The sequence below is a fragment of the Lagenorhynchus albirostris genome, chromosome 19 (assembly GCF_949774975.1).
Source record: "Lagenorhynchus albirostris chromosome 19, mLagAlb1.1, whole genome shotgun sequence".
In the NCBI taxonomy this organism is placed as follows: Eukaryota; Metazoa; Chordata; class Mammalia; order Artiodactyla; family Delphinidae; genus Lagenorhynchus; species Lagenorhynchus albirostris.
The window spans coordinates 56,689,154-56,715,449 of record NC_083113.1 but is presented as its reverse complement, the minus strand read 5'-3'; the positions used below and the strand labels follow the sequence as shown (position 1 = coordinate 56,715,449).

Below are 26,296 nucleotides of genomic sequence, written 5' to 3'. Positions count from 1 at the left end.
GCAGGCCCAGCGGTCATGGCTCCCGGGCCCAGCTGCTCCGCGGCATGTGACGCGCAGGCTCAGCGGCCATGGCTCACGGGCCCAGCCGCTCCGTGGCATGCGGGATCTTCCCGGACCGGGGCACGAACCCATGTCCCCTGCATCGGCAGGCGGACTCTCAACCACTGCGCCACCAGGGAAGCCCAGTACTGCATTTTTAGAAAAAATATCTATTTGCTGGTATGCGCTTTATTAAGACGGTTATCACTGAGAGATGGACGAAAAGTGAGAGAAGAGGGTGTGAAAGAACACCTCCTTTCCCTCTTAGGCTTCTGTGCCTCTCCATCCTGTTCCCTCACGTACTTTCCTTTCCTGTTTAGTTTTTCACCTTGGACTAGTGTTACTTAAAGAAAGAAAATCAACAGAAATTATCTAGACGTGGGGGTGAGGGCCATTTTTGTTTATCTTTTTGACATAAAAATAATAAATCTAAAAAACTAAACTTCTGTACGTTCTTTTTTTTTTTTTTTGCAACCACATAAAAAAATATACGCTCACGGACAAAGTAATGAAAGATTCTGTGTTTCGTCAGGGTTGGAACTTGCGGTTAACTACACCCCCCCCACCACCACCTACCAGTTTGCTTATTTAAGGAAAAACTGGAAGAAAAATTGAGAATTAGATAAGCACGTTACCATGCAGACAGGCACCATCTACACAAAATACAGGTGCCTGAAAATTATGGATGCAAACGTCTCGAGGTCAAAGGGTCTTTGGGGCAGGAGACCACGCTGACCCCCGACCCCCTGCGGCTCTTTTACTGAAGCTCCCGAGGCAAGCAAGCGTGGGCCCTTGGCTACCTCAGTGAGGGCCTCTCGTCCCTCCACCCACACTAGCTCCCAGACCCAGATCCCCGCCCCCACCCCTGGGGAGCACACCCTGAACTTGGGACATTCTGAGAGCAAGTGCAGGAAAAACAGGGGCTCCTCTCTTTTGGCCATTTTCCTCTAGTACATGCCCCGTGTGCATGGGGGACAGAGAAAGTTGGGGAGACACCGAGACAGGGAATTAAAATCAAGAGAGCAGCTACATTTCTGTTGGGAGAAGAAGGGGAAGGAACAGGAAAGGAGGAGTTTTCAGGCCTGGAAGGACACAGGGACACAGAGGAGTGGCCACGGCCTAAGCCAGGGGACCAGGACCTGCTCCGAGGCCACACTGAGGTGAGGGGGGGAAAGCGGGCTCAACCGAAGGTCAGATCAGGGTCAGAGCTTCCCTCCCTGTCCCGCGCATTTCCCCCACCCACACGATCCCCCAGGTAGACACGGCCGCTCCGGTTCACACTGTGGAGGGCGCGTGCGGCTCTGATGCACGACAGGATGTAGGAAGAGGGTCAGGAGTCCTAGAGCCATGCGTGGGCCTCAGCAGGAGGAGCCCCTCAAGGCAGGTGGCCGGCCCCCCCCCCGGCCACACGGAGGTGGGGGGCCCTTCTCCGCAGCCCACGCTGTCCTCGGCGATAAAAGGCCCCAGTGGTGCCTCATTAGACCTCAGGGCAGCGATGCCACCCAACCATCTCATTAGTGGGCGGTGACCCGGTTTAGAGCACTTCACCACAGGAAGTCCAGAGAACCCCAGACCTCAGCTGGAGGAGAGCAGGGACGCTGTGTAATCACAGCCTGTCCCGGGGCCCGCTGCTGTCAGGTGGGGACCGCTCACTCCCCGCCGCCCCCCCCCACCCGTGAGATACTGGATACCGGTCACGACTTCCAGACAATGCTGCCACGGCGGGGGAGGGGAGGTGGTGGGGGAGGGGAAGCGATTGAGCTGATGACGCATGCGGATGGTTCTCACGACTGGGGTCTCCCAGGTGGGGAGGGAGGGAGGACGAGAGGTCAGGACGGAGGCGCTAAGCCGCAGCATCACTTACTCAAATAGGACCACCGCGAAGGACTGCACCAGGCGGTAGAAGGTGGCCTCCGAGACGCACTTGGAGTTGCAGCGCTGTCCGGGAAGAGGGCAGCCGCGTCAGGGGGCCGCTGGCAGAGGTGCACCCAGCTCAGAGGGGCTGCGTGCTCACCCCGCCCAGCATCTCTAAACACAGCTGGGGCTCGAGCCCAGGACAGGCCCTGCTACCCAGAGACCGGGACCCAGCAGAGGGCTGCCCCACCCCCGACCATCACTCAGGTGTTTTCGGCGTCCCCTTGTGAGACTTTTAAAACTAGGAGCTTCGCGCGCTCACCCACGTGTGGGAAAACTACAGAGGGATGGGACCCCAAGATGACAATTATGGCTGTTTTCTGGGTGGGTGAGGTATGGGCAGTTTCTCTGTTTTTGCTTATCTGTATTTTCTCATTTTTCTTGGAAGAATAAATTATTTGTGACCAAAAAATACTTTAAAAACAAAGAACTTAATCCACTTTACAGGAAAAAAATAAAAAGAACCTACTGGCTGTTTTTAAAACTTACTGTTTATCTGAGCTTACATACATGGCTGTCATTCTCTTGAATATTTTATCTTTACAAAAATGGAATATTGTAGGTTATTTAATAAAAGCATGTGTGAACATAGCCCATGTGCTGGTCTTTAAAAAAGCGAACTTTTCTGGAATTTCATGAGGTTGACAGCCCAGCATTCCTTTCTAGTGGGGCATCTTCCACTATTCTAATTAGACTTTATAACATCTCTAGACGAGCTTTACTCTTTTTCCTGTGGGATCGTTTTCCTCAACTCCCTTCTCCAGAGCGGGTGGGCTGCCCCACACCACAGCCCCACGTCACCCCTCTTACCTGGGCGCTCACGTACCGGGCAAACCATTCCCGGCCTTTTCCGTTCTCACTGCTGCAGTACTCTCCGAACTTGGCTTTCTCCTCCTGGTCCAAGTCCTCCCTGGAAAAGAGGGCAAAGGGAAAAGACAGGAAAGCTTTAATCCTCTGCAACGAAAATGGCTACAGTAGGGAAAGAGGAAGGAGAGGAACTCGTAAGTGCTGTAGGCCCTCGGCATCCGCACCACGGAACCCCGACGGTAACTCGCCCCCGTCAAGTGCGGACGCTCATCTCAGCCTCTGGGCAACCCCGAGAGGAAACACTATTACTTCTGTTTCTAGATTGAGAAGCCCGGCTCGGAGGATCACACACAGCTGGGGAGTGGCAGGTGGGAGCCCCATCCAGACCTCCTGGCTCCAAAGCCCACGTGCGTTCCCCCGACCTCCTGCCTCAGTGAGGTCTGGGTACTCACAAGGGTTCCATAACTCTCCGAGGGCTTGGCTCTCCAGCTCATCCAACCGCCCCCCATCTTTGCTGCTGAGGTCGGCATGGAGCCATCGACTGGATTCAAGAATTCCTAATGTGCTCAGTCTCAGCAGGACCCCACTGGCGCCAAGAAACGCAAGAGGTCTGACGCCACCTCCAGCCGTCAGAAGGAGGGCATGGTTGCTTATTCCTCTGCGCTTCGGAAGAGCCGGTCTGCTCTCTGACTCTCCACGGCTCTGTGTGAGGGGTGAAGATCGGGGGACCCCAGGCCTGGGGGTCACCCCCGCCAGGGTGGACAAAATGCTCACCTGATCTCAAACCACTTCCAATCATGTTCGTGGGGGGGGCCAGTACTCTCCCCCAAATGTAACGACTAAAAGGGGGAAGCAGGAGGCTGAGGATCCACTGGCTTCTGCAGTTTCATTCATTTAAGGTTTTATAGAAAACATCTTGGTCTCACTTATCCCAAGTACCGACACCAGATGAAATGTGAGAATTTGCCGGGCGTTTGCAGGGAGTTGTGGAAAGCTCTTAAAGAGGCATCTGACTCACTTGTCCACGCTCCATGTTGCCGACTGCCTGTCACAAATCTAGACTGCCCTTCCTGGCACATTAGTGAGCTTCTGGGCTTTCTCCCCTTTGCGTGAACTGGGTGTGCTCAGAAAAAGCTGACTAATTTCGGTGTCAGTCAAACAAAATGAGTAGGAAGCCACATCTACCGCTCTCCCAGAATGCATTCAAAATCAAACATAAAAGCAGTCTGGGGACAGTCAAATATTGGGATCCTAGAACTCCGCCCCCTTCTAACTGCAGAGAAGACGGGGGCACACCTGGGAAAGGTGGAAATCAACCTTGCCAGTTAACAAACCAGGGGCCTAAACCCCAGCAGGGAGGAACATCCTCGGTGCGTGGCGTCAACAGGCAGAAATTCTTCTTACGCTTTACCGACATTGGAAAAGGGTCCCTTCAGCCAGAGCCCCTCAGGCCGCAATGCGTGCACGGGTAGAGGCCTCACTGAAATGCAGATGCTGACTCAGTGGGTCAGGTGGGGCTCACGACTCTGCATTTCTCAGCCCCCCCACCCCGCGATGCTGATGCTGCGGGTCCCAGAGACGATCTGAGGGGCAGGACCGCCAGCATTTCGCGCACCGCTGTGAACGATGCAAGACCAGCCGTCAAGGCCTGAGGCCTGAACCGAGTTTGCGGCGTGCTCCCCTCTCCGCTGCTGAGACGGCCACAGCCGCGAGTCCGATTCCCGGCCCCTCGGCCTCCGCTCTCACTCCAGGCCCCACCTGTGCTACCACTGTCACTGCTCGTTGTCTGCACTGTCAAGAACCACCAACGCGAGGCCAGAAGGAGGTGCGAGGGTGGGTCCCCATCCTAGCAGCTGCTTAAGGCTCAGCTGCCCGAGAGCGTCCCCAGGGCTGCGGGTAACTGAAACCTCCTGGCCTTGAACTGCCCCTAAGTCACTGCCAGCTAACAACCACCTCTGAAGGCGTGCCCATGGGGGCTCACCTGAGGTGCCGCGGGAGCAAAGCCAGGGCCCTGAGCGGAGGGAAGGAGTGGCAGAAGCTCCCCAAGGGGGCCTACGTGCACTGGGGTGGGGCGGAGACGCGAGGGGCCCAGCAGCTTGTGAGGCCTGGAGCCCTGGCCGGTGGCGCCCTGCGAGGGGCTCACCCTCCGGAGAAGATCTTCTCCACGTAGCCGCGCATGAACTCCCGGAGCTCCAGCAGCTCCGCATCCTTGGCCGAGTCGGTGCTCTGGTTGGAGGAGAAGGACTCGCTGGAAGAGCAGCGGCGGCACTGGCCCCAGGAAGGGTGCGAGGGCGACTCGCCCACGTCGTTCTCGCTGTCGGCCGACTCCGTGGTCTCACTCTCCGACGCACCCTCGCCCGGGGAGCTGTCCCCGTCCTGCAGCTTTGGGGACAGCATCTCCAGGGGCGAGGAGGTGGATGGCTTGGCCCCGGCCCCGAAGTCAATCAGCGAGCCCACGGGGACCTCGGGGGCCTCCATGGCTCGGGGGGGTGGGGGGCACTGCCGGCAAGGATGCCAGGTGGGGGCTGGCGAGCGAGGTTCCCAGGTGCGTCAGCGGGAGCCTGAGGCTGAGCGCACGTGAGCTGCTTGGGAGCCGCTGGCCACCGGGACTGAGTCCTCTGGGGCGGCCCACGGGGCCCTAAGGCATCTGGAATGGAAGCAGAGACACGTCATCATCACCACGAGAGCTTCTCTTCATATAACGGGAAAGAATTAGGGCACGAATGCCCTGTAAGAGGCTCCAAACTTCCAGAATTTGGGCCACCTGTCTGCTGACGTCATCTTCCTACTGCCCACTGACTGTTAAACACCTGCTATACGGTGGGCAAACAATGAACACACACACACCATCCGTCAGGATTTCTCCGAACTAAGCAAGGAGACCTTGAGGGGGCTGCACCCCCCGGCCCTCTCCCGACTCTGGCCGACCAGACTGAGGCCAGTCAGAACAGAAATCACCGCAGATGGCCGTCTGCCGCCCACTCCTGCTGGGTCACCAACCAATAGAAATCACCGCAGATGGCCGTCTGCCGCCCACTCCTGCTGGGTCACCAACCAATAGAAATCACCGCAGATGGCCGTCTGCCGCCCACTCCTGCTGGGTCACCAACCAATAGAAATCACCGCAGATGGCCGTCTGCCGCCCACTCCTGCTGGGTCACCAACCAATAGAAATCACCGCAGATGGCCGTCTGCCGCCCACTCCTGCTGGGTCACCAACCAATAGAAATCACCGCAGATGGCCGTCTGCCGCCCACTCCTGCTGGGTCACCAACCACTGAAGACGGTGTCGTCAGGCACACGCTAAGCGCACGCGCGTCCGAGGCCCACGTCTCTCCCTTCCCGGGTTCCTTTCTCGGCCTTTCCCCACTCAGGGCCCAGCACCTTCCTGGCTGTCGGATGCGTGTCCCGCCCATCAGCCCCCTAGCCCTCCCATGGCTTCTTTCTTTTCTTTTTTAAGCACCTCACCAGACACAAGATCTGCTGGCACAGCTTAAAACATGAGCTTCGTTGTTGTTCGGCCGCACCGCGCGGCATGCGGGATCTTGGTTCCCCAGCCAGGGACTGAACCCGCGCCCCCTGCAGTCGTGGCGCGGAGTCTTAACCACTGGATGGCCAGGGAAGCCCCTCCCTCTGATGGTTTCTAAGCAGCATTTGCCGAAGGGCCCACCTCCTCCTCCCTGCCCCCTCCCTGCCCTATGGCCACACTGGGCAACGGCATCCACCTCTGGTGTCTGTTCCTCCGCCCCTGAAGCTGGACGGTCCTCTCCCTTCCCCGCCACCTTCCTCCCTCAGCCCCAACCGGAGTTCTCTTCATCCCTCGAGGCCCGGCTTAGTGCCATCTCTTCTGAGAAGCTGCACTCAAACCCTGTGCAAACTATTTACTGATTCCTGTGTGGCCCCCCTGGCATTTTACTTACACTCATTTCTAAGTCTGCTTGTTTCACAGGTAGATGTGGGCATTTCTGTTTGTCCCACTGAAGTACAATCCCCTGAGGGTTGGACCATGCCTCAGCCACCTTGGTAGCCATGCGAGTGCCCAGCACAGAGTCCTAACTAAGTGTCCACTGGACGTTTGCTGAGTGGATGACCAGACCTGACCGTGAACACGCTCTAAGAGTCGCGAAGTCAACGGTGTAGGCAGAGCTGGGATTAGGATCTTGGCTTCTAAACCAGTCTCCTGCTGGTCAGTTCAGGGCTCACCTGCCAATTCTGGGGCTCCCTCCCCCATGACGACGGGCAGACAGCTAAGCAGTAAGTTAAAGCCCTCCTGATGTAAGAATCCAACTTGATCCTGGGCACTGCCCCTATCCTCCACCTCTACAGACCCCAAATATCTAGGACAACACCTGGCAGACAGGTGGCTGCCGATACTGTGAAACTAATGCATCTTCTGAGGGTAATTCAATATCAAAGCTGCATTCACTGCCCGTTAAGAGCTTCATGTTCACAAATCGATTACGGGCTCCTCCAAATTCCCCAGCCCGGGATATTTTTAGATGCCCTGAGTCGGAAGGATGGAATGGCTGGCTCCGTGTCACTGGAGTGGCAACCGCCCCCCTTCGGAAAGTCCTACAAAGCCCGCCTTGGTCCAAAACAGAGACGCATACACCTCAGCTCAAAAGAACTTTCTGGGCCAGGAGAGCAACAGGGAGTCTTAGGAGCTCAGGTGGCAACACAGACTAAGGAGTCTTGGGCCAGGGCCAGGGTAGACCTGGCCCCTTCTCGCCAGCAGGGCCGGTGAGCTGTGGTCTCTGCTCTCTGGGCCAGAGTCCCCGTCAGACACTGAGGTCAGGTTAGATCTCTAAGGTCCTTCTGGCAACCACACTCACAGACTCTCCAAAGAACAGAAAATGACACCTATAATGACTCACTGGATATTAAAAATGGAAAATCACACACTAGGAAAATGTTTGCAGCCACTATGATAGGAAAATTGAGTTAATCATATCTGTATGATAAATTCACCCAAATCCAACTAAAAATCTATATTCTAATAGATACACAAACTACTCAAATAGGCATGGCACACAAGAGGAAGTATTATTATTAAGTGCTTAGACAATTCTTCAACCCATACTAATAACCGCACGTATAGATAGGCAAATCAATACAATTAGGTACCTGCTTATACTACAAAATAAGCAAAAATTTGAAAATTATAACCCCAAAGCAGATGAGATTAAGATAAAACTAATATTCTCAAACAATCCCGGCAATAGGGATAAATAAGACTTTAGAAAGCAATTTCTATAATTCTTATTTTTCTCTCCTCTGATCCGAGAATTCAAATGCTTGGAATTTATTCTGAGAAGATAATTCCAAACAGTCAAAAACAGTTATGTGGAGAAAAACGCTCGCTACAACGTTAGTTATCGTCCTGAAAAATAGGGGAAAAAAATCTAAATATAGTGAAGTGGCAAATATATTCTAACAACTTGATGTAATGGTAATCAGTGTATGATGCAATTAGAAAAATGCTCACTTTAGAGTCAAACAAATATTCCACAATCAACAAATACTTACTGAATCCTATTGCAGGCCAACCTCTTGTTTTGGGTGCTAGAAATACTGAAGTGAGTGAATTTTAATTGTACTGTAATTACAATCACGTATACACGTGAAAAAGGACTGAAAAAGGAGATAGAGATGTATTACAGTGCTGGCCCCGAGATAACCGCCCCTTTTTATTTTATTATCATTAACAGTGGAGTTTACAATCAATAAAAATTCAGAGGAAAAGGAAACAAGTTACTGTATCTTGCAACATTTCAGGTGGTTGGTCTGAAGGGCAGCATCTATTTACCAAAGCAGAACTTGACAGCACAGGAGGGGCAAGGTCAGACCCAATGGTTACGGCTATTTCTGGTCCGGCCCAAGGCGCTCTCCCAGCGCCTTTCTAGCTTGGAAATTCGGGGAGTGCATGAGTCATCCTTTCCCAGAAGCCTCCTCTGTGGGCTCAGGAAGGAGCGGACAAGGTGAGGGGCCTGGCCCTGCAGGAGAGGAAGCAAAATTGACGGGGGGCCCAGTCCTGGGCGCCATGTGGGCAGCATGGGCTGCAGAGTGCGGGTCCCTTTGCCTGGGATCTCATCTCTCAGCCAACCTTGCTCCCGGAGCTGAGATGCAGGTGAAGTGGCCACTTATGCTAAGGGCCTTGGAAGTGACCCCACCCTCTTTCTCCAGGAAGGAAACATAATTACGGGCCTCTGTCCAGGACAAGGTGATGGTCACTCTCAAGACACCAGGATCACACACCTCACTCGACTACCCGTGCTCTCCTAGCTGCAGAACACAGAGGAAGTGGGCCCAGTGGGGACTGACTGCACTGTCCCCGAGTAGGGCCAGCCAGCGGCTGCCACTCAGGATCGTGGGCCCAGCGGGATCAGATCTAAAGAGCTTTCTATAAAAGTGCTGAAATCCACTTCATGAAATCTTCCACGTCTTCAACACTGGCAACTAATTTAAATTTATTTCAAAACCCATCATGGACCAAAGAGAACGTGTCTGCGGATTGCACTCAATCCCTCTGCTCTGTCCTGTGTACAAGGAGGTCCCCAGACCCACTGCAGGGCCACAGGCTCTGAGACTCAGGGTTTTAAATCACAGCGGAATCTCTGCAGACAGCGTGGATGTTTAAAATGCTTTCTACAGACTTGCAGCCAAACAGACCTCCCTGCAACCGCATCTTTACAATTCACCTCTTGGGCCCTATGGCAGAAGCTTCTACCCATCAAATTAGGCTAAAATTCTAAGTCAGCCCATGTCTCTGAGCGCTGAGAGGGGGCTTCTTCGGACTGGGGGTCAGGGAGGTAGATATCTGAGCTGAGATGGAGGGGGGCTGGGCCAGCCGAGAAGGCTCGAGAAGGCTGGAGAAGGCTGTCTTCTGAGCAGAGGACAGGGGTCTGGGTGGAGGAACAGCCCACACAGAGGCCCTCGGCAGCCATGACTTCGGAAAGTTCAGGAACTGGGAAGGCTGAGGAGGGAGGAGGTTGGCAAGGGGGGCCAGGTGAGACACCAGGAGCCTCGACTGGGTTCTCAGGGTGATGGGCAGGCAGCCGTGGCAGCAGTTTGGAGAAGAGAACGAGCGCAAGGGGGCCGGGGAGGTGGTCCCGGCGGGCGCATTCGGGGGGAGGTTTCCTGACCTCCTGCCCTGCCTCCCGCCCACATCCCCGCACCACGGTGCCCCCGCTGCGGCAGGAACTCGGAAGGAGATTGCCGCCTGTGCTGCTGCGCCACATCCTCAGGGCCTTTGCTCAAACCCTGATTTCCCCAGCCCCCGGCGTGCCCAGACTGAGCCCTCCTCCAGCAGGCTGACCTTGGGCAATCACACAGGCTCCCGGGGCCGGGGGAGGCTCCGGAACCTTCTGGAACTCTGCCTCTGCCGTCCGTCTCAGGCAGCTCCCTCTCCTTTACTGTCCCAGAGCCAACAGACGTGCTGCTCCTCCCACCACAAGAAGAGACGGCAAGCCTCAATGGACCAGCACAGCCCACACGCTGGCTCAGGCTCCCTCCACCCCACCCGCCCCTCCTTTCACAGCATCAGAGAATCGAGGCGGGGGTGGGGAAGCAGGAGGCCCCCCCCCGCACACAGCTAGGAAGTGACGGGGCCCAGAGTCAAAACTCAGGTGAACGCCGAGCCCAGGCTCTCAAGTCACCACGTGGGCCCTGCAGCAGCCTCTCTGATGCTCTCCTGCGGGTGCGTCTCTGGAAGCGGAGCTGAGGGTCAGAGGCCTGCACAGCAGTGAGGCTCTGCTGGGGCTGCCGAATCGCCTTCCCCAGTCTGTGCTGTGTGCTAGAACACGGGTCCCCAGCCCCCGGGCCATGGACCGGTACCGGGCCGCGGCCTGTTAGGAACCGGGCCGCACGGCAGGAGATGAGCGGCGGGCGGGCGGGCGAAGCTTCATCTGCGGCTCCCCGTCGCTCGCGCTACCGCCTGAACCATCGCCCCCGCCCCCGGCCCCCAGTCCGTGGAAAAATGGTCTTCCACGAAACCGGTCCCTGGTGCCAAAAAGGCTGGGGACCGCTGGCCTAGAAGGCAAGCCCGGGCCACGCCCAACGAACACCTTCCCTGCCGCTGGCGCCGAGAACCTGACGTAGGGCTTCACGCACATTTGTTAGATGGTTTCTCCCCAGCACTCGAGTCAAGCTTGTGGAGACTATTTTCTTTTCCCTTTATCGTCAATGTATCGTTAGAGAAAGATTTGGAAATAGAAGAGGGAGAAAAAGCTCCTGGTCCCCCCAGGCCGACAAAATCCCATCTCCATTCTCGTGGATGCCCTTCTGGTCGTGGTCAAAAGGCAAACCCTTTTTTTTTTTTTTTTTTAACCATTTCAACGGCGAGAGAAATTCGGATGTTTATTTGGCACCTAGCTAGTGGCTGTCCCTCTCGTGACAGCTACAAACCTGCAGGGGACCCCAGTGGAGAGGGTCTGCTCTGCTCTCCCGAGGTGTGTTTTACTTCAAATGGACCTGACAGAAGGTCGACAGGCCGTCTGCGTTTGGCTGCAGGGAGGAGGGGAGACAAGTGAACTTGATCGATGATTAGATTACTGTTATCTGTTTCGGTTCAGCTATGAGAGGACTTAATAATGCACGGTTTCCAGGAAAACTGTGCCTCACTGGAATAGCTGGAGGAGAGGAGAGGGAGAGGAAATAAGGGAGACCTTTCAACCCGCTGCTGCTTCCTTCGCCCTGTAGAGACTGCTGAGGACACGATGGATGGACTGCAAACCTCAAGGTTCTGCAGAGCCCTCCTCCCCTCCCCATGCGCCCGCCTGTGCCCTGGCAGGGTCCCAGCAGCACGGGGTGCAGGTACCACTTCCACACCTCCCCGGCCTGCCACAAACAATCAGCCTCACAGCGCACAGGCTCTTCCTGCGCCTCGTCTGCATCTGTTCCCCGGGCACCCCTCCTGCTCATAGGTCACAGGTCACAGAGAGACCCTGTGGGCTGGCCAGGGAGGCGGGGCTGAGGAGAGACCCCAGGTGGACCGCAGCCACAACTGAGGCTCGTGGAAACCCGCTTCCTGTCGCTCAGAACCTCTCCGGCAGCGAGACCCTAACAAGGACCTCCATTTGCCTCTGCCAGGGGCTGGTCACAGCGCAGCCCTACAGACGGATAAATCCGCTCAGCGCTTTCTGGCTGGGTGATAACTGACACTGCCTTGGAATCAGGAAGAAATGTGGCGCTACTTGGGGCTAGGAGACAAGAGTCATTCCGAAGAATGAATACGTGTCGAGTAAGAAGTGTCAGCATGCTTTCAGATGTCAGTGTGTTCGCGCAACCGTTCAGACGTAGATTTATGTCCAGTCAGTGTGGATCTAGGGCAACCTCAGGCCAGTGGAATCGAAACCCATTATTGCAGTCGGGCAACAAATGTAGTGGAGCTTCCTGGCAGCCAAAGCAAAAATGGGAATCACACCGGGTCACAAATTCTTTTCATTCCGACAAACTCATCTGTATGTGAATTTTATCCAAATACCGAACTTAAAAATCAATTTGTCAAGAAGATCCTCATATGAAAAGACACTGATTATTACAGTGGAAGTCTCTAACAGGTTCTGTAAAAGATACAGAGATGCTGAAACATACATTTTTTAAATGGCTCTCCAAAAATCTGAAAGCACATGTTACATGCATTTGGAGCAGGTATTTGTCGGTTGGAGCACGCTACTGGGTGAAGGTAAGATCTCCTTGGTGGCGCAGGGATGCAGCGTCACAGACCTGGAGACGTCATAGTTAATAATATGCCCATGAGGGTCCCTCTCCCTCAAACATCAGACGTCCCCCAGGGCTCTGGCAAGCACCAATCGCCACCATTCACGGCAGAATTCTCTGAAGAGCACTTGCGCCAACATTCCGATTTGGTGATCGAAACAGAACTAGAGCTGGAGGGGTGCAGGGAAGGGGCGACCCCAAAGCCCTGCTTGAGGCACCAGCTCCAGGGGTTTAATCGGGATCAGAGCCCACACTGGTTAAGGAGACGGGAACTGAGCAGCTGGTGAGGAATCACAACCCACAGCCTCCGCAGGGAGTCTCCCAGCCATGATCGCTCATCCTCAAGGAAGGAGAGAGGACGGGTGGGGGAGGGAGAGGGACATACGTAACCTGGTTTCAAAAGGGAATGAGCTCTAGAGCCTCACTCGCACGCGTGTGTGTGTGTGTGTGTGTGTGTGTGTGTGTGTGAGTGTGTGTGAGTCTTACAGACCCGCCAATCAAGGGAACACAGTGGAAACAGCACAAGGGCTTTAGCAAGATACTAGACAAACGCATTACAGCTCTGAGGACAAAACAGAAAAATGTGGCCTGAATGCTGTGTAATTGGGTGGTTTCATCCACACTGTATCTCGTTATCCTAAAATGCACTTTTCTGGCACTTTAAGACCTCTGAAATCAGATGTGTCTGAGCCTCGCTCCCAGCCAGGCCCGCTGGGATACGGCTGTCATTGTCCAGAGACAGGAGTAGAGCCTCTTCTACTCTTTAATTTTAAAAATCAATTCAAAACACATAAATTGTAGTCACATCACTCAAAGTGAATCAATTCCCACACAGTGGACTCCCCCCTAAATCCACCACCCACCTCAGGGGATAGAACACGACAAGCCCCCACCTCGTCCCCCTCCCCCGAGCTCCCCTCCTCCCCAAAGGGAAGTGGACCCGTAAAGGGCACGCGGATGGCAGAGAGGATGGTACGTTACAGAAACCCATGCACTTCAACGGCTCTGAGGCAACTGCAGAACAGGCCTCTGAACGTGAGGAAGCTTTAGAAGCCCTTTAACCAACTTATTTTCCTTATATTTTCCTCTTTATTATGGACAAGAGGGATGCTTCATAATAATCTATGCCCAAGTCATTCTATAAGCGTTCTTACAAGAAAGACACAATAAGATTCTAGGGACAAGAGAGCATTATGTCATAGTTTAAATGGCAGTGCCGCATCTTAATTCCTTGTGCGTAAAATAGTGGTGAATCTTACAACTGACGGGGTCTTCAATCTGAAGAAAGACGGTGGTTGAACCCCTCCCCCAGCGTCAACTTGGAAAGATGTCTCTACCGCTCATGGGCTAAGGACTCCAGCCCGGCTCTATCCTACCCCTTCATTAATTACTCAGACTTGAGGGCAGTAACATGTTGGTGGAGAACGTGGGGAGCCGAAAGCCGGAGGGAAAGTTAACTCAGAGAACGACACAGTCGGGACCCAAAAGATTCCGGCAGACTCAGGGAGGCTGAGTCTAAAAGATGCCCCTGGACGGGGAATGTGGTCATTCGCTGGGCACCAGCCAAGTGCCTTCCACGTGCCAGGCCTGCTGTGGGAGCAAAGAGATGGTGACAGTGTGGCCTCTGTCTCTGAATAACTCATAAGTCCTTAGCGAGGGAGTCTGACCTCCTGACTCAAAGTTTCACAAGTCCAATGTCGAGAGGCAGCTCGTTCTCGGGCGGCACACGTGCCACACGAGTCAATGGGTGTGACGCCGACAATAACAGCAAGCTCGAAACTGACCTTGGGCTGCCCTGGCAGAAGCACCTGACCCGAAAGAGGAGAGACGGCTTCACTCGCCTCTGCTTCCACCCGTCAGGCCGCTCCTGACCATGCTGTCCAACCCCAGCCCTTGGAAGGAGTAACCAGCTCCTCTTAGGGCAGCAAATCTCAGTAAACATGTCTGGGGACCCAGGCCTTGCTGTCCCCAGCCGTTAAGCCCAAAGCGACTCGGCAGGATCCATCATTTTGGAAAACGTAATAAGCTGGCACAAGTATTTTAATTTAATAAATGTTTGGAAGACGTGTAAAAAGGCAGAGCGCATCCCCCAACCTGAGAAGAAAAACAAAAGCCCACTGGATAACCGTGTCACATGAGCAATGGTGAGAAAGTCGAGGGGATTTACTGCGGGGTAAGTAACTTGGGAAACAAGACAGTGAATTCAGGGACTTCCCTGGCAGGCCAGTGGTTAAAACTCCACGCTTTCAACGTGGGAGGGTCGCGGGTTCGATCCCTGGTCGGGGAACTAAGATCCCACATGCTGCGTGGCCACACACACATACAAAAAGACAGCGGATTCAAATCTGTGAGGAGTGGCTATGTGACCAAGGGACTAGGTTGTCCTCCATACTTCCAGAAGGGAGAACAGAGTCCCAGCAAGGCAGCCGTCTCCACCAGCCCCGGGAGTGGTCCCTCAAGAGTCTCCTTTCTAAATGGGAAGCCGGAAGCAGAAGGTGTTAGCACGCTGTTAGCGGGAGATGCTGCTGGACCTCTAGGGTTTCATGCCAATTCCATCCGGAGATAACATTTTATGACACTTAAGGCAGGTTTTTCTCCGCTGCAGCTGTCGTAATGGTTATATCCAAGATAACTCTTATTTTATGACCTCCAGGAAAAAGGAAAGGTCTAAAATATTCACAGTTCACAGGAAAAAGAGATAAGGGGCCATCTGCTGGTTCCCGCACACCTGACCTCACTGGGTCCCTATTAAAACCACCACGACGGGCCAGGCACTGTGCTAAGCGTGGGGAAAAGGGCCGTGGAAGAGACAAGTTCCCTACAGTCTAGTGACTCTGCCTGCCTCGGTTCAGCAACAGTGCAGACGGCTCCAGAGCAAATCCTTTTTCACCACCACACTGCCCGAATCAGAAGGGTCCAGGAATTCAACGAGCCCCAACTGGATTAGGGAGGAAGGAAAGGGTATACTATGATTACAAACCCACAGGTCCTCCCCAGTCTGAGACTTTGAAATTTCTTAGTTTTTCCAAAGTTGCTCGAAGTCTCAAGTCGCCTCCCACCAGGGTGTGGATGTACCTTACTCACTTTACTAATGTTTATTTCATCCCAGGTAGTTCTTCAATGAATTGGCGAGCCCTCTAGTTTAAGGCCACAAGGAGGAATTTGGCGACAGGTGTTTCCCATTAATTCTCACCACTGACTTACCGAGGTGGTTGCATTATAACCAAATGTTCGAATTTACTAGGCACAGCCCTCCCTCTGTGAGCGGCTGCACTGCTGTAGTAAGAGAAGGACATAGCTGGCGATTCAGTGACAGCCGGATTTGATCTGGATACGGACGGCCTTGGCCTTCCATCCTTTTGGGTAACGTGGCAAAATAACTGCATACTTCCCCCACCCCTGGCACGAACACAGCCGCGCTCCATCAGATTGGGATAGGCTCCCTAAAAGCTCTGAAACTTGGTCCTTCTCCTAGAACCCAAGGCGGGTGAGGGATGGAACTGAACAACATCTAGTCTCTTTGGGGTTGGTGCTTTGCTCCACTGGCCCAACTCGGGGCCAAAACGAAGAGCCGTGCAAACGGACATCTGTGCCTCGGTGGGAGGGAAGGCTCTGGGCAAATCCTCCTGGACGTGGGATCACCTGGAGACCGCAGTAAGCACTCTGCGTGAAACCCGCTAGTGTCCGTCACCAGTTAGCTTCATCTCTGGCTGCTGCTCGAGGAGCTCTGCCATCTGGAGCTGGTCAAGGCTGCCCACGCAGCTCTCCAATGGCCACATGCAGAGGGGATGCTGCTGTCATCCAAAAGCAACCTCACATAAGCATGGGCTGCTGGTTTCTTCAAGACAGAACTTCTGCATAATCAAGCTAGTTTCCTCCTTCCCTCTCTCTGACACACACTGGGCCTTTGCTAATGCCTTCTTCATTTCCCTATACACACCACCCACCTCCCTCTGGCTAAATCTCTTGGCACATACAAAACCTGCTCTGCAACATGGAGAAATCTGAAAATTGTGGTTGTGTCACACCGGTGCTTTCTCTAGGTCATCTGTGGTCTTTTGAAATCCTCCCTAATGTTGAAACATGTTTAAAAATATTTTTTAAGTCTATCTATTTAATTTATCCTAAGGAACTAACCCCCCAAATGGCCCCAAATACCTCTATGCAGCATGCTTTATAATAGCAAAAAAAGTGAAAATAAACTAAACGCTCAACAAGAAGAAAGTTATGTCAATTCTGCTACATTAATTCTGGCACTCCACTGAAATAGGACAGCAATAATGACAACATGGCATTGGGAAAATACTTCTGCTAAATGAAAAAGACGTGGGAAATGAAAAACCGAGATGCAAATTTATATTCTCCCTGTAATTACAACTATGTAAAAATAATACAGGGCAACGGCACAGCTATCCTGTCTGTTGTCATAAGGATCAAATGAACTACACTGTTGTCATAAGGATCAAATGAACTAATACAACAAACCAGAAAAGAAGAAGGCAAATGGCTAAAGTACTGTACGAATTCTGAATGGGATTCGTGTCAGGCACTGGAAGAATGTTCAGTACATGAATCGACAGGGCAATGGGGACTTTAAAGATCACATCAGTAGCAGAGACCCTGGAGAGAACGGCCACTTCCGAAGTGCTGCCTTACGATTTTCAGATGGTTTTTGCTTTCATCTGTGTCAACACGTGGAGACTGAAATTCAGTGACACTTAACGGTATCTGCAGTCCTCTCATTCAGAAAATCTTTTAACAAAGCAAGAGTTATTCTTGCAATAAAGGCTTTGCTTTATTTGAGAGAGAGAGAGAGAGAGAGAGAGAGAGAGAGGATCTACTTTAAGAGGTTCTTTTTTTTTTTTTTTAATGTTTAATAGATCCTTTCCAGGGAGCAGATTTAGTTATTTATTAGGTTGCACCGGGTCTTAGTCGCGGCAGGCAGCCTTTTTTTTTTTTTTTGCGGTACGCGGGCCTCTCACCGTTGTGGCCTCTCCCGTTGCGTCTGAGCACAGGCTCCGGACGCGCAGGCTCAGCAGCCATGGCTCACGGGCCCAGCTGCTCCGCGGCATGTGGGATCCTCCCGGACTGGGTCACGAATCCGCGTCCCCTGCATCGGCAGGTGGACTCTCAACCACTGCACCACCAGGGAAGCCCTGGGTAGGCTCCTTAGTTGCAGCATGCATGTGGGATCTAGTTACCTGACCGGGGCTCGAACCCTGGGCCCCTGCATTGGTAGTGCGGAGTCTTATCCACTGAGCCACCAGGGAAGTCCCCTAAGAGATTAATTCTTTATCAAGCCCAGATTGGATTCTGCAGCACGAGGCTATACACATTGGTCACCACCTGGATACAAATACCCAAATACGCTAGATGAAAGCCTCTTGAATCTCAGAGAGACCTTTCCCTGCTTCTCTATGTGTACATTTCCTGACACCACCAACGGAGAGGAATAAAGCTCATTTGCTTACAGTAAACCATTCCCTTCAACCTGGCAACCTGAGTGGGTGAGAAGGAACCCCCTTCACACTGTGCAAGGCTAGATACGTAACGATGGGGTAAGGGAAGCTCAGGGAGAGGGTTCCTTCCATCAGTCCTTTACGTGATGCGGCAGATCAGTTATTTCTGTTACCATCCACCCAATCCTTCAACTTTTACTCTTTTATTTTCCTCCTTCTCCGCATGAGCCACAGTTCTCCTGCAATCAGTGACATTCTGACTTCCTCATGCGTCCGTTTAACCTGGACTTTTTGTTGAACATCTCTAAAACTCCCGTCTTCTGGCTTCCTTATGGTTCTGAGTGAGATGGAGTGAGCACACTCCGTCCTGTCTCACCCACTGAGTGTGGCTATAAAACGTGGGCAGAATGGACAGGGCAGCTATTGGAGGACTCTGGAAAGTAAACAGTAGCAGGCCGAGGAGGGAAGATCATCAGAATTTGCAGCACCACCAACATGGTGGTGATCCTGCCACCTCCCCACTCCAGGACCGCCAGCCTGGACTGAATATGACCCAATATCCAGAAACAGGTATCAGCGGAGCTCCAGAAGGCTGGTCCTGCCTTGGGGAGCAGGGAAGCGGTTGCCTGATTCTCAGAGGCAGTGAGCCCAAACCCAGGGCTTCTCCTTTTCTGTGCTTCTGTCTTCTTGGAGCTCTCACGCCCCAGTCTCCCAGCAAATCCCCAGCAGCAGAGGGGTCCACAGATGCCTAAAACTTTGCGGGATGGAAGCCTCCTTTCCAATTGGAGGAGCTGAAGCAGGTGAAAACCCCACTGAATTTTTCTCTCTTGGTCCTTCTCTTGCTTAGTCACAGATGTGAGCTAAGTCCCAGGAAGAAGGTAGCAGAACAGGAGAAATAATGCCCCTGCTTTCTGGCTGAAAAACCAAACAGAAGGGGTCCCTGGAACTGGAAAGGACTGGGGAGACTGTGGAACAGGAGAAGCTCAGGAGAACAACCCCATAAACTGTGTATGAGCCCCCAGGCTCAGTCCTGAGATGAGCATGTGTAGGTAGAACCCTAAACAGCATACTGTGGACTCTGGGTACTGAACTTCAGGAGAGAACCCTGCCAAGGTCCCACACTGGCCACGGAGTGACACGTAGGGGCAGATCTGAAAAGCACCATGAAGACTCTGAACACACAATTGATACTGAAACTCACAGAAGGCTGGTAGGGACTTAGAATCTGAACTCAAATTGGTTGAGTGTCTGCTACAACAAAGATGGCAACATTCTCCACAGGATTTAACCAAGACCAAGAGTCTCATAATGTAATATTCATACATTCAGGATCAATCCAAAATTACTCAACATACAAAGAATGAGGAAAATCCTCAACTCACATGGGAAAGGATAATCAACTGATACCAGTGCCAAGACAACAAAGTATTGGAATTAACTAAGACTTCAAAGTAGTTACTGTAAAAAGTACTCCAAGAAGTAAGGAAGAACATTCTTGAAATAAAGGGAAAGATAAAAAGTCTCAGCAAAGGGCTTCCCTGGTGGCGCAGTGCTTGAGAGTCCGCCTACCAATGCAGGGGACACGGGTTCGTGCCCCGGTCTGGGAAGATCCCACATGCCGCGGAGAGGCTGGGAGGCGTGTGAGCCATGGCCGCGGAGCCTGTGCGTCTGGAGCCTGTGCTCCGCAACGGGAAGGGCCACAGCAGTGAGAGACCCGCGTATCGCAAAAAAAAAAAAAAAAAAAAAAGTCTCAGCAAAGAAACAAAAGATACGAAGAAGAATCAAATGAAAATTTTAGAACTAAAAAATACAGTAACTGAAAAATTTAAAACCACTGGATAGGCTCAATAGCATAATGAATATGATAAAAGAAACAGTCGGGCTTCCCTGGTGGCGCAGTGGTTAACAATCCGCCTGCCAACGCAGGGGACAAAGGTTCGAGCCCTGGTCCAGGAAGATGCCACATGCCATGGAGCAACTAAGCCCGTGCGCCACAGCTACTGAGCCTGCGCTCTAGAGCCCGTGAGCCATAACTACTGAGCCCACGTGCCACAACTACTGAAGCCTGCATGTCTAGAGCCTGTGCTCCACAACAAGAGAAGCCACCGCCATGAGAAGCCTGCGCACCGCAACGAAGAGTAGCCCCTGCTCACTGCAACTAGAGAAAGCCCACACGCAGCAATGAAGACCCAACTCAGCCAAAAATAAATAAATAAATTTATTTTAAAAAATAACCACTTCTGGGCTTCCCTGGTGGCGCAGTGGTTGAGAGTCCGCCTGCCGATGCAGGGGACACGGGTTCGTGCCCCAGTTCGGGAAGATCCCACATGCCGCGGAGCGGCTGGGCCCGTGAGCCATGGCCGCTGAGCCTGCACGTCCGGAGCCTGTGCTCCACAACGGGAGAGGCCACAACAGTGAGAGGCCCGTGTACCACAAAAAAAAAAAAAAAAAAAAAAATCACTTCTTTATAAAAAAAAAAGAGGAAAGAGTCAGTGAACATGAAGACAGATCAATAAAAATGATCTCATCTGAAAAACAGGGAGAAAAAGGGTTTTAAAAAAGTGAGCAGAGCCTTGGGGACTTGTGGACAAAATTAAAGGATGTAACATTTATGTCATTAGAGTCCCAGAAGGAGAGGAGAAAGAAGATGGTGCAAAAAATATATTTGAGGAAATAACGACTGAAACTTCCCCAAGTTAGCAAAGGACATAAACCAACAGATTTTGGCAGCTCAGGGAATACAAAAAAGATAAATCCAAAAAATCCACACCCACATACATCATAATGAAACTGCTGAAAACTAAAGACAAAGAACAAATCTTGAAAGCAACCAGAGAAAAATGCATTACTCAGAGGAGAATACGGATTCCAGGGACTGTAGATTTTTCAACAAAAACTGTGGCACCCAGAAGGAAGTGGAAAAAAAAAACAAACACTTTTTAAGTGCCGAAAGAAAAGAACTGCCAGTCTAGAATTCTAGATGTGCCCCCCAAAATCTTTGTGGAATGAGGGTGAAAACTTTCTCAAGAGAATTTGCTGCCAGTGTATGTGCTCTATAAGAAGTTATAAAGAAACCTCCTTAGATAGAAGAGAAATAATACCAGAAGGAAATGGAACATCAGGAATGAAGGAAGACCAAAGGAGAAAAATCTGGGTAAATATAATGGACTATCCTCCTCCTCTTGAGTTCTTTAAAGTATGTTTGACAGCTGAAAGCAAAAGTGATAGGGACTTCCCTGGAGGTCCAGTGGTTAGGGCTCTGTGCTTTCACTGTAGGGGGCACGGGTTCAATCCCTGGTCCACGAACTAAGATCCCACAAGTCACGCAGAATACATATGAAAACTACAACATACAGGGAAGAGAATAAAGGGGCCTGTGATGGTTAGTTTTCTACTTTCACCTGAAGTGGTAAAATATTGATTCTAAGTAGACTCTGAAAAATTAAGTGTGCATATTGTAATCCCTAGAGCAAATACACACACACACACACACACACACACACACAAGCTATACATAAAGAACACAATAGATAAATTAAACTGGAATGCTAAAACACATTCCAATAGTCCTGAAGAATACAGGAAAATGGACAGAGAGTGGGAAAAAGAGGGAACAAATAGAAAACAAAGAAACAGAATGTAGACCTAAATCCAAACATATTGATAATTATATTAGATGTAACTTGTGTAAACACACCAATTAGGGATTTCCGTGGTGTCCAGCGGTAAAGAATCCACCTTCCAATGCAGGGGACGTGGGTTCGATCCCTGGTTGGGGAACTAAGATCCCACATGCCGTGGGGCAACTAAGCTTTCACCACAACTACCAAGCCTGTGCGCCTCAACTAGAGAGCGCACGTGCCACAACTAAGACCCGAGCAGCCAAAAATAAATAAATTAAATAAATATTTTTTAAAAAACCCACACACCAATTAAATGACAGAGATGACCAGAATGGATAAAAACACATGACCTAAGTATATTCTGTCTACAAGAAACTCACATCAAATATAGTTATATTGGTAGATTAACAATAAAAGGGTAGAGAAAAGATGTACCATGCAAACACTAATCAAAAGAAAGCTGAAATGCTCTATTAATAACAAAGTACACATCAGAACTAAGAGAATTACTAGAAATGAAAAGGAACATTACATAATGATAAAAGTTTCAATTCATTAAGAAGATATAATAATCCTAAATACGTATGTACCTAACAACAGAGTCTCAAAATACATGAAGCAAAAACTGCCAAAACTGAAAGGAGAAGGAGACAAATCCACAATTAAAGTAGGAGACTTTAAAAACTCCTCTCTTAGTGATCTGTAGAGCGAGCAGACAGAAAATCAGCGTGGATGCAGAAGGGCGGGTAAGTAACCTCACCCAGCTGGATATAGCTGACATTTATAGAACAGGTCGCCAAAAATCAGCAGAATAAACATTCTTTTCAAGCGCACATGCAATGTTCACCAAGATATCATGGACTACAAAACAAACCTTAGTCAATTTAAAACAACTGAAATCACACAAAGTATGTTCTCTGACCATAATGGAATTCGACTAGAAACTGATAAGAAGTATAACAGGAAAATCTCCAAACATTTGGAAATGAAACAGCATACTTCTACATAATCCATTGGTCAAAAAGGAAGTCTCGAGGAAAGTCAGAAAACATACTGAACTGAATGAAAGTGAAAATGCAGTATATTTAAACCTGTTAAGTGCAGCTAAATCAGCGCTTAGAGAGATATTTATAGCACAAAATGCTTACATTAGAAAAAGAGAAAGGTATCAAAACAATCATTTAAGCTTCTACCTTAAAAACTAGAAAAAAAGGGCAAAATAACCCAAAAAGAAGAAATAAGGAAGAGCAGAAATCAATGACGTTGAAAAAGAGAGACCAACAAAGCCCAAAACTTCTTTGAGATCACTAGACTTGATAAACCTCTAACAAGATAGATCAATGAAAAGAAGACACAAATGACGGATATCAGGAATGAAAGAGGGGGATATCACCAGAGATCCTGCAGACATTCAAAGGATGATGAGGGCAAACTACAAACAACTCTACACACACAAAGCGACAAGTTAGATTCAACGGACCAATTCCTTGAATATCACAAACTACCTAAACTCACCTAAGATGAAACGGATAACCTAAGTAGTCCCATAACTATTAAAGAAATTAAACTGATAGTTTAAAACCTTTCAGAAAAGAAAACTCCAGGTCCAGATGGTTTCCATGGTAAAGGCAACCAAACATTTAAAGAAGAGACAACGTCAAGTCTACACAATCTCTTCTTGGAAATTCAACATTTTCCATTTCATTTTATGAAGCCAGTACCACTCTCTACCAAATCAGACAAAGACAGTACAAGAAAATGACAAACCAATGTCCTTCGTGAACACACGTGCAAGTCAAATACAGCATCATGTGAAAAGAATTTCATACATCATAACCAAGTGGAGTTTATCCTGGGGATATAACGAAAAAGATCAAACAATGTAATCCACTGTGTTAACGGTCTAAAGAAGAAAAATCATATGATCATATCAACTGAAGCAACAGCAACAAAAAAGCATTTGACGAAACTCAATCTCCATTTATGACAAAAATTCTCAGCAAACAGAATAGAAGGGAACTTCCCCAATCCGATAAAGGGCATCTATAAAAACTCTGGGACTTCCCTGGTGGCGCAGGGGTTAAGAATCCACCTGCAGTGCAGGGGACATGGGTTTGAGCCCTGGTCTGGGAAGATCCCATATGCTGTGGAGCAACTAAGCCCGTGTGCCACAACTATTGAGCCTGCGCTCTAGAGCCCGCAAGCCACAACTACTGAAGCCCACGTGCCCAGAGCCCATGCTCCGCAGCAAGAGAAGCCACCGCAATGAATAGTAGCCCACAATCGCTGCAACTAGAGAAAACCCGCACGCAGCAACGAGGACCCAACGCAGCCAAAAACAAACAAACAAACAAAACTCTGTATCTAACATTACACTTAATGGTGAAAGACTGAATGCTTTCCCTGTAAGACTGGGAACAAGGCAAGAATATCAGCTCTTACCATTCCTATTCCACACAGTATGGGAAGTTCCATCTAGTGCAATAAGGCAAGGGAAAGATATTAAAAGGCATTGGAAAAAAATACTGGAAAGAAGAGAATAAACCTGTCTCCATTCACAGATGACATCTTGTCTAAGTAGAAAATCCCAAGGCATCTTTCCTTAAGAAGCCCTAGAACTGATAGGTGACTTTAACAACGTTGTAAGATACAAGGTTAACACAAAAATTCAATCATATCTCTATACACTAGCAACAAACATTTGGAAATTGAAGTTAAAAACCGAACAGCATTTCCAATAACTTGAAGAAGTGACTACTTAGGCAAAAATCTAACAAAACATGTACAGTACTTGTGTGCTAAAGAATCCAAAACACTGATGAAAGAAACCACAGATGACTTCAATAAAGAAAATAACTGTCGTGTTCAAGGACTGTTAAGACTCAACACAGTAAAGATGTCCAGTCTCCCCAGACTGATCTGCAGGTTTCATGCAATTCCTATCCCAGCAGGATTTTTTGGTAGATATAAACAAACCTATTCTAAAATGTATATAGAAAGACAAAGGAACTAGAATACATAAAACAACTGTGAAAGAGAAAAACCGAGTTGCAGGAATCATACTTTCTGATTTTAATCATACTTACTACAATAGCTATGGTAACCAAGACAGTGTCATGGAGGTGGGTGACAGACACACAGATCAATGAAACAGGATGGAATCCAGAAACAGCCCTACATAAGTACAGCCAACTGATTCTTGACAAAGATGCAAAAGCAGTTCAATGGAGCAAGGACAGTCATTTCAACAACAAATGGTGTTGAAACAACTGGACATCCATAAACAAAGAAATAAATAAACAGAAAAACCTTGACCTAACACTCACACCTTATAAGAAATTAACTCAAATGGATCCCAGACCAAATGTAACACAAAACTATAAAAGTTTTAGAATAAAACAAGGTGAAGAGTTCTTAGACACTATGACATTGAAAGCACTATCCAGAGAAGAAAAAGGTGATATACTGGACTTCACAAAAATTGAAAACTTTTGCTCTGTGAAAAACACTATTAAAAGAATGAAAAGACAACTTACAGACTAGGAGAAAATATCTGCAAATCACATATCCAGCAAAGGACTTGTATTCAGAAAACAGAAAGAATTCTCAAAACCTAACAGTAAGAAAACAAAGAAACCAGCTTCCCTGGTGGCGCAGTGGTTGAGAGTCCGCCTGCCGACGCAGGGGACACGGGTTCGTGCCCCGGTCCGGGAAGATCCCACATGCCGCGGAGCGGCTGGGCCCGTGAGCCATGGCCGCTGAGCCTGCGCGTCCGGAGCCTGTGCTCCGCAACGGGAGAGGCCACAACGGTGAGAGGCCTGCGTACCGCAAAAAAATAAAAAATAATAAAAAAAAAAGAAAACAAAGAAGCCAACCTAACAATGGGAAAAAGAACAGACACTTCACCAGAGATGAAACGGCTGGTGAATAAGTAGATGAAAAGGTGTTCAACATTATTAGCCATGAGGGAAATGCAAATTAAAACCATGATGAGCCACAACTACACACCTGCTAAAATGGCTAAAATTAAAAAATACTGATAATATCAAGTGTTGACAAGGATGCTGAGTAACTGGAACTCTATGTCGCTGGTGGGGATGCAAAATGGTTTGGCAGCTCTGTTTGTTGTTGTTTTTTTTTAAAAAAAACGTCAATTTTAGGATAGTTTTAGATTTACAGAAAAGTAACAAAGATAGTACAGACCTCCCATATACCCCACATCAAGTTTCCCCTACTGTTAACATCTTATATTAATTAGGTATATTTGTCATTATTCGTGAACTGCTATTCATCCCTTCTCATTAACTAAAGTCTGCACTTTATCCGTATTTCCTCAGTCTTGTCCTGATGCCCTTTTTCTGTTCCGGGATCCCACATGACACTATCATCCTGTCTTCTCAGACTCCTTTCACCTATGACAGTTTCTCAGACTTTCTTTGTTGTTGATAACTTTGACAACTTTGAGTATTTGTCGGGTATTTTGCAGAACGTGCCCGAGTGGGGATTTCTCTGGTATTTTTCTCATGGTTAGACTTGGATCATGGGTTTTGGGGAGGAAGACCACAGAGGCAAAGTGCCGTTTTCACCACATCATTTCAAAGTCACATACCATCAACTTGACTTCTCACCGTTGACCCTGATCACCAGGCTGAGGTCATACTTACCAGGCTTCCCCACTGGAAAGTGCTCTTTTGTTAATCTCCCCTTCCAAACTGTGCTCTTTGGAAGGAGGTCACT

The 26,296-nt window shown here is 49.8% G+C and overlaps 1 protein-coding gene across 5 annotated transcripts in view; it reads right to left on the bottom strand.

Moving 5' to 3' along the window:
- KIAA0513 (KIAA0513 ortholog) overlaps positions 1–26,296 on the bottom strand; it is a 61,180-nt gene that overhangs the window by 17,980 nt on the left and 16,904 nt on the right. For all 5 annotated transcript variants that reach the window (XM_060130613.1, XM_060130616.1, XM_060130612.1 and 2 more), the window contains 3 exons: positions 4,904–5,407; positions 2,764–2,863; positions 1,904–1,977 (listed from right to left, as the gene is read on the bottom strand). In XM_060130613.1, coding sequence (XP_059986596.1) covers positions 1,904–1,977; positions 2,764–2,863; positions 4,904–5,238 — 509 coding nt within the window. In that variant the 5' untranslated portion in view covers positions 5,239–5,407. The remainder of the gene's footprint in view (positions 1–1,903; positions 1,978–2,763; positions 2,864–4,903; positions 5,408–26,296) is intronic.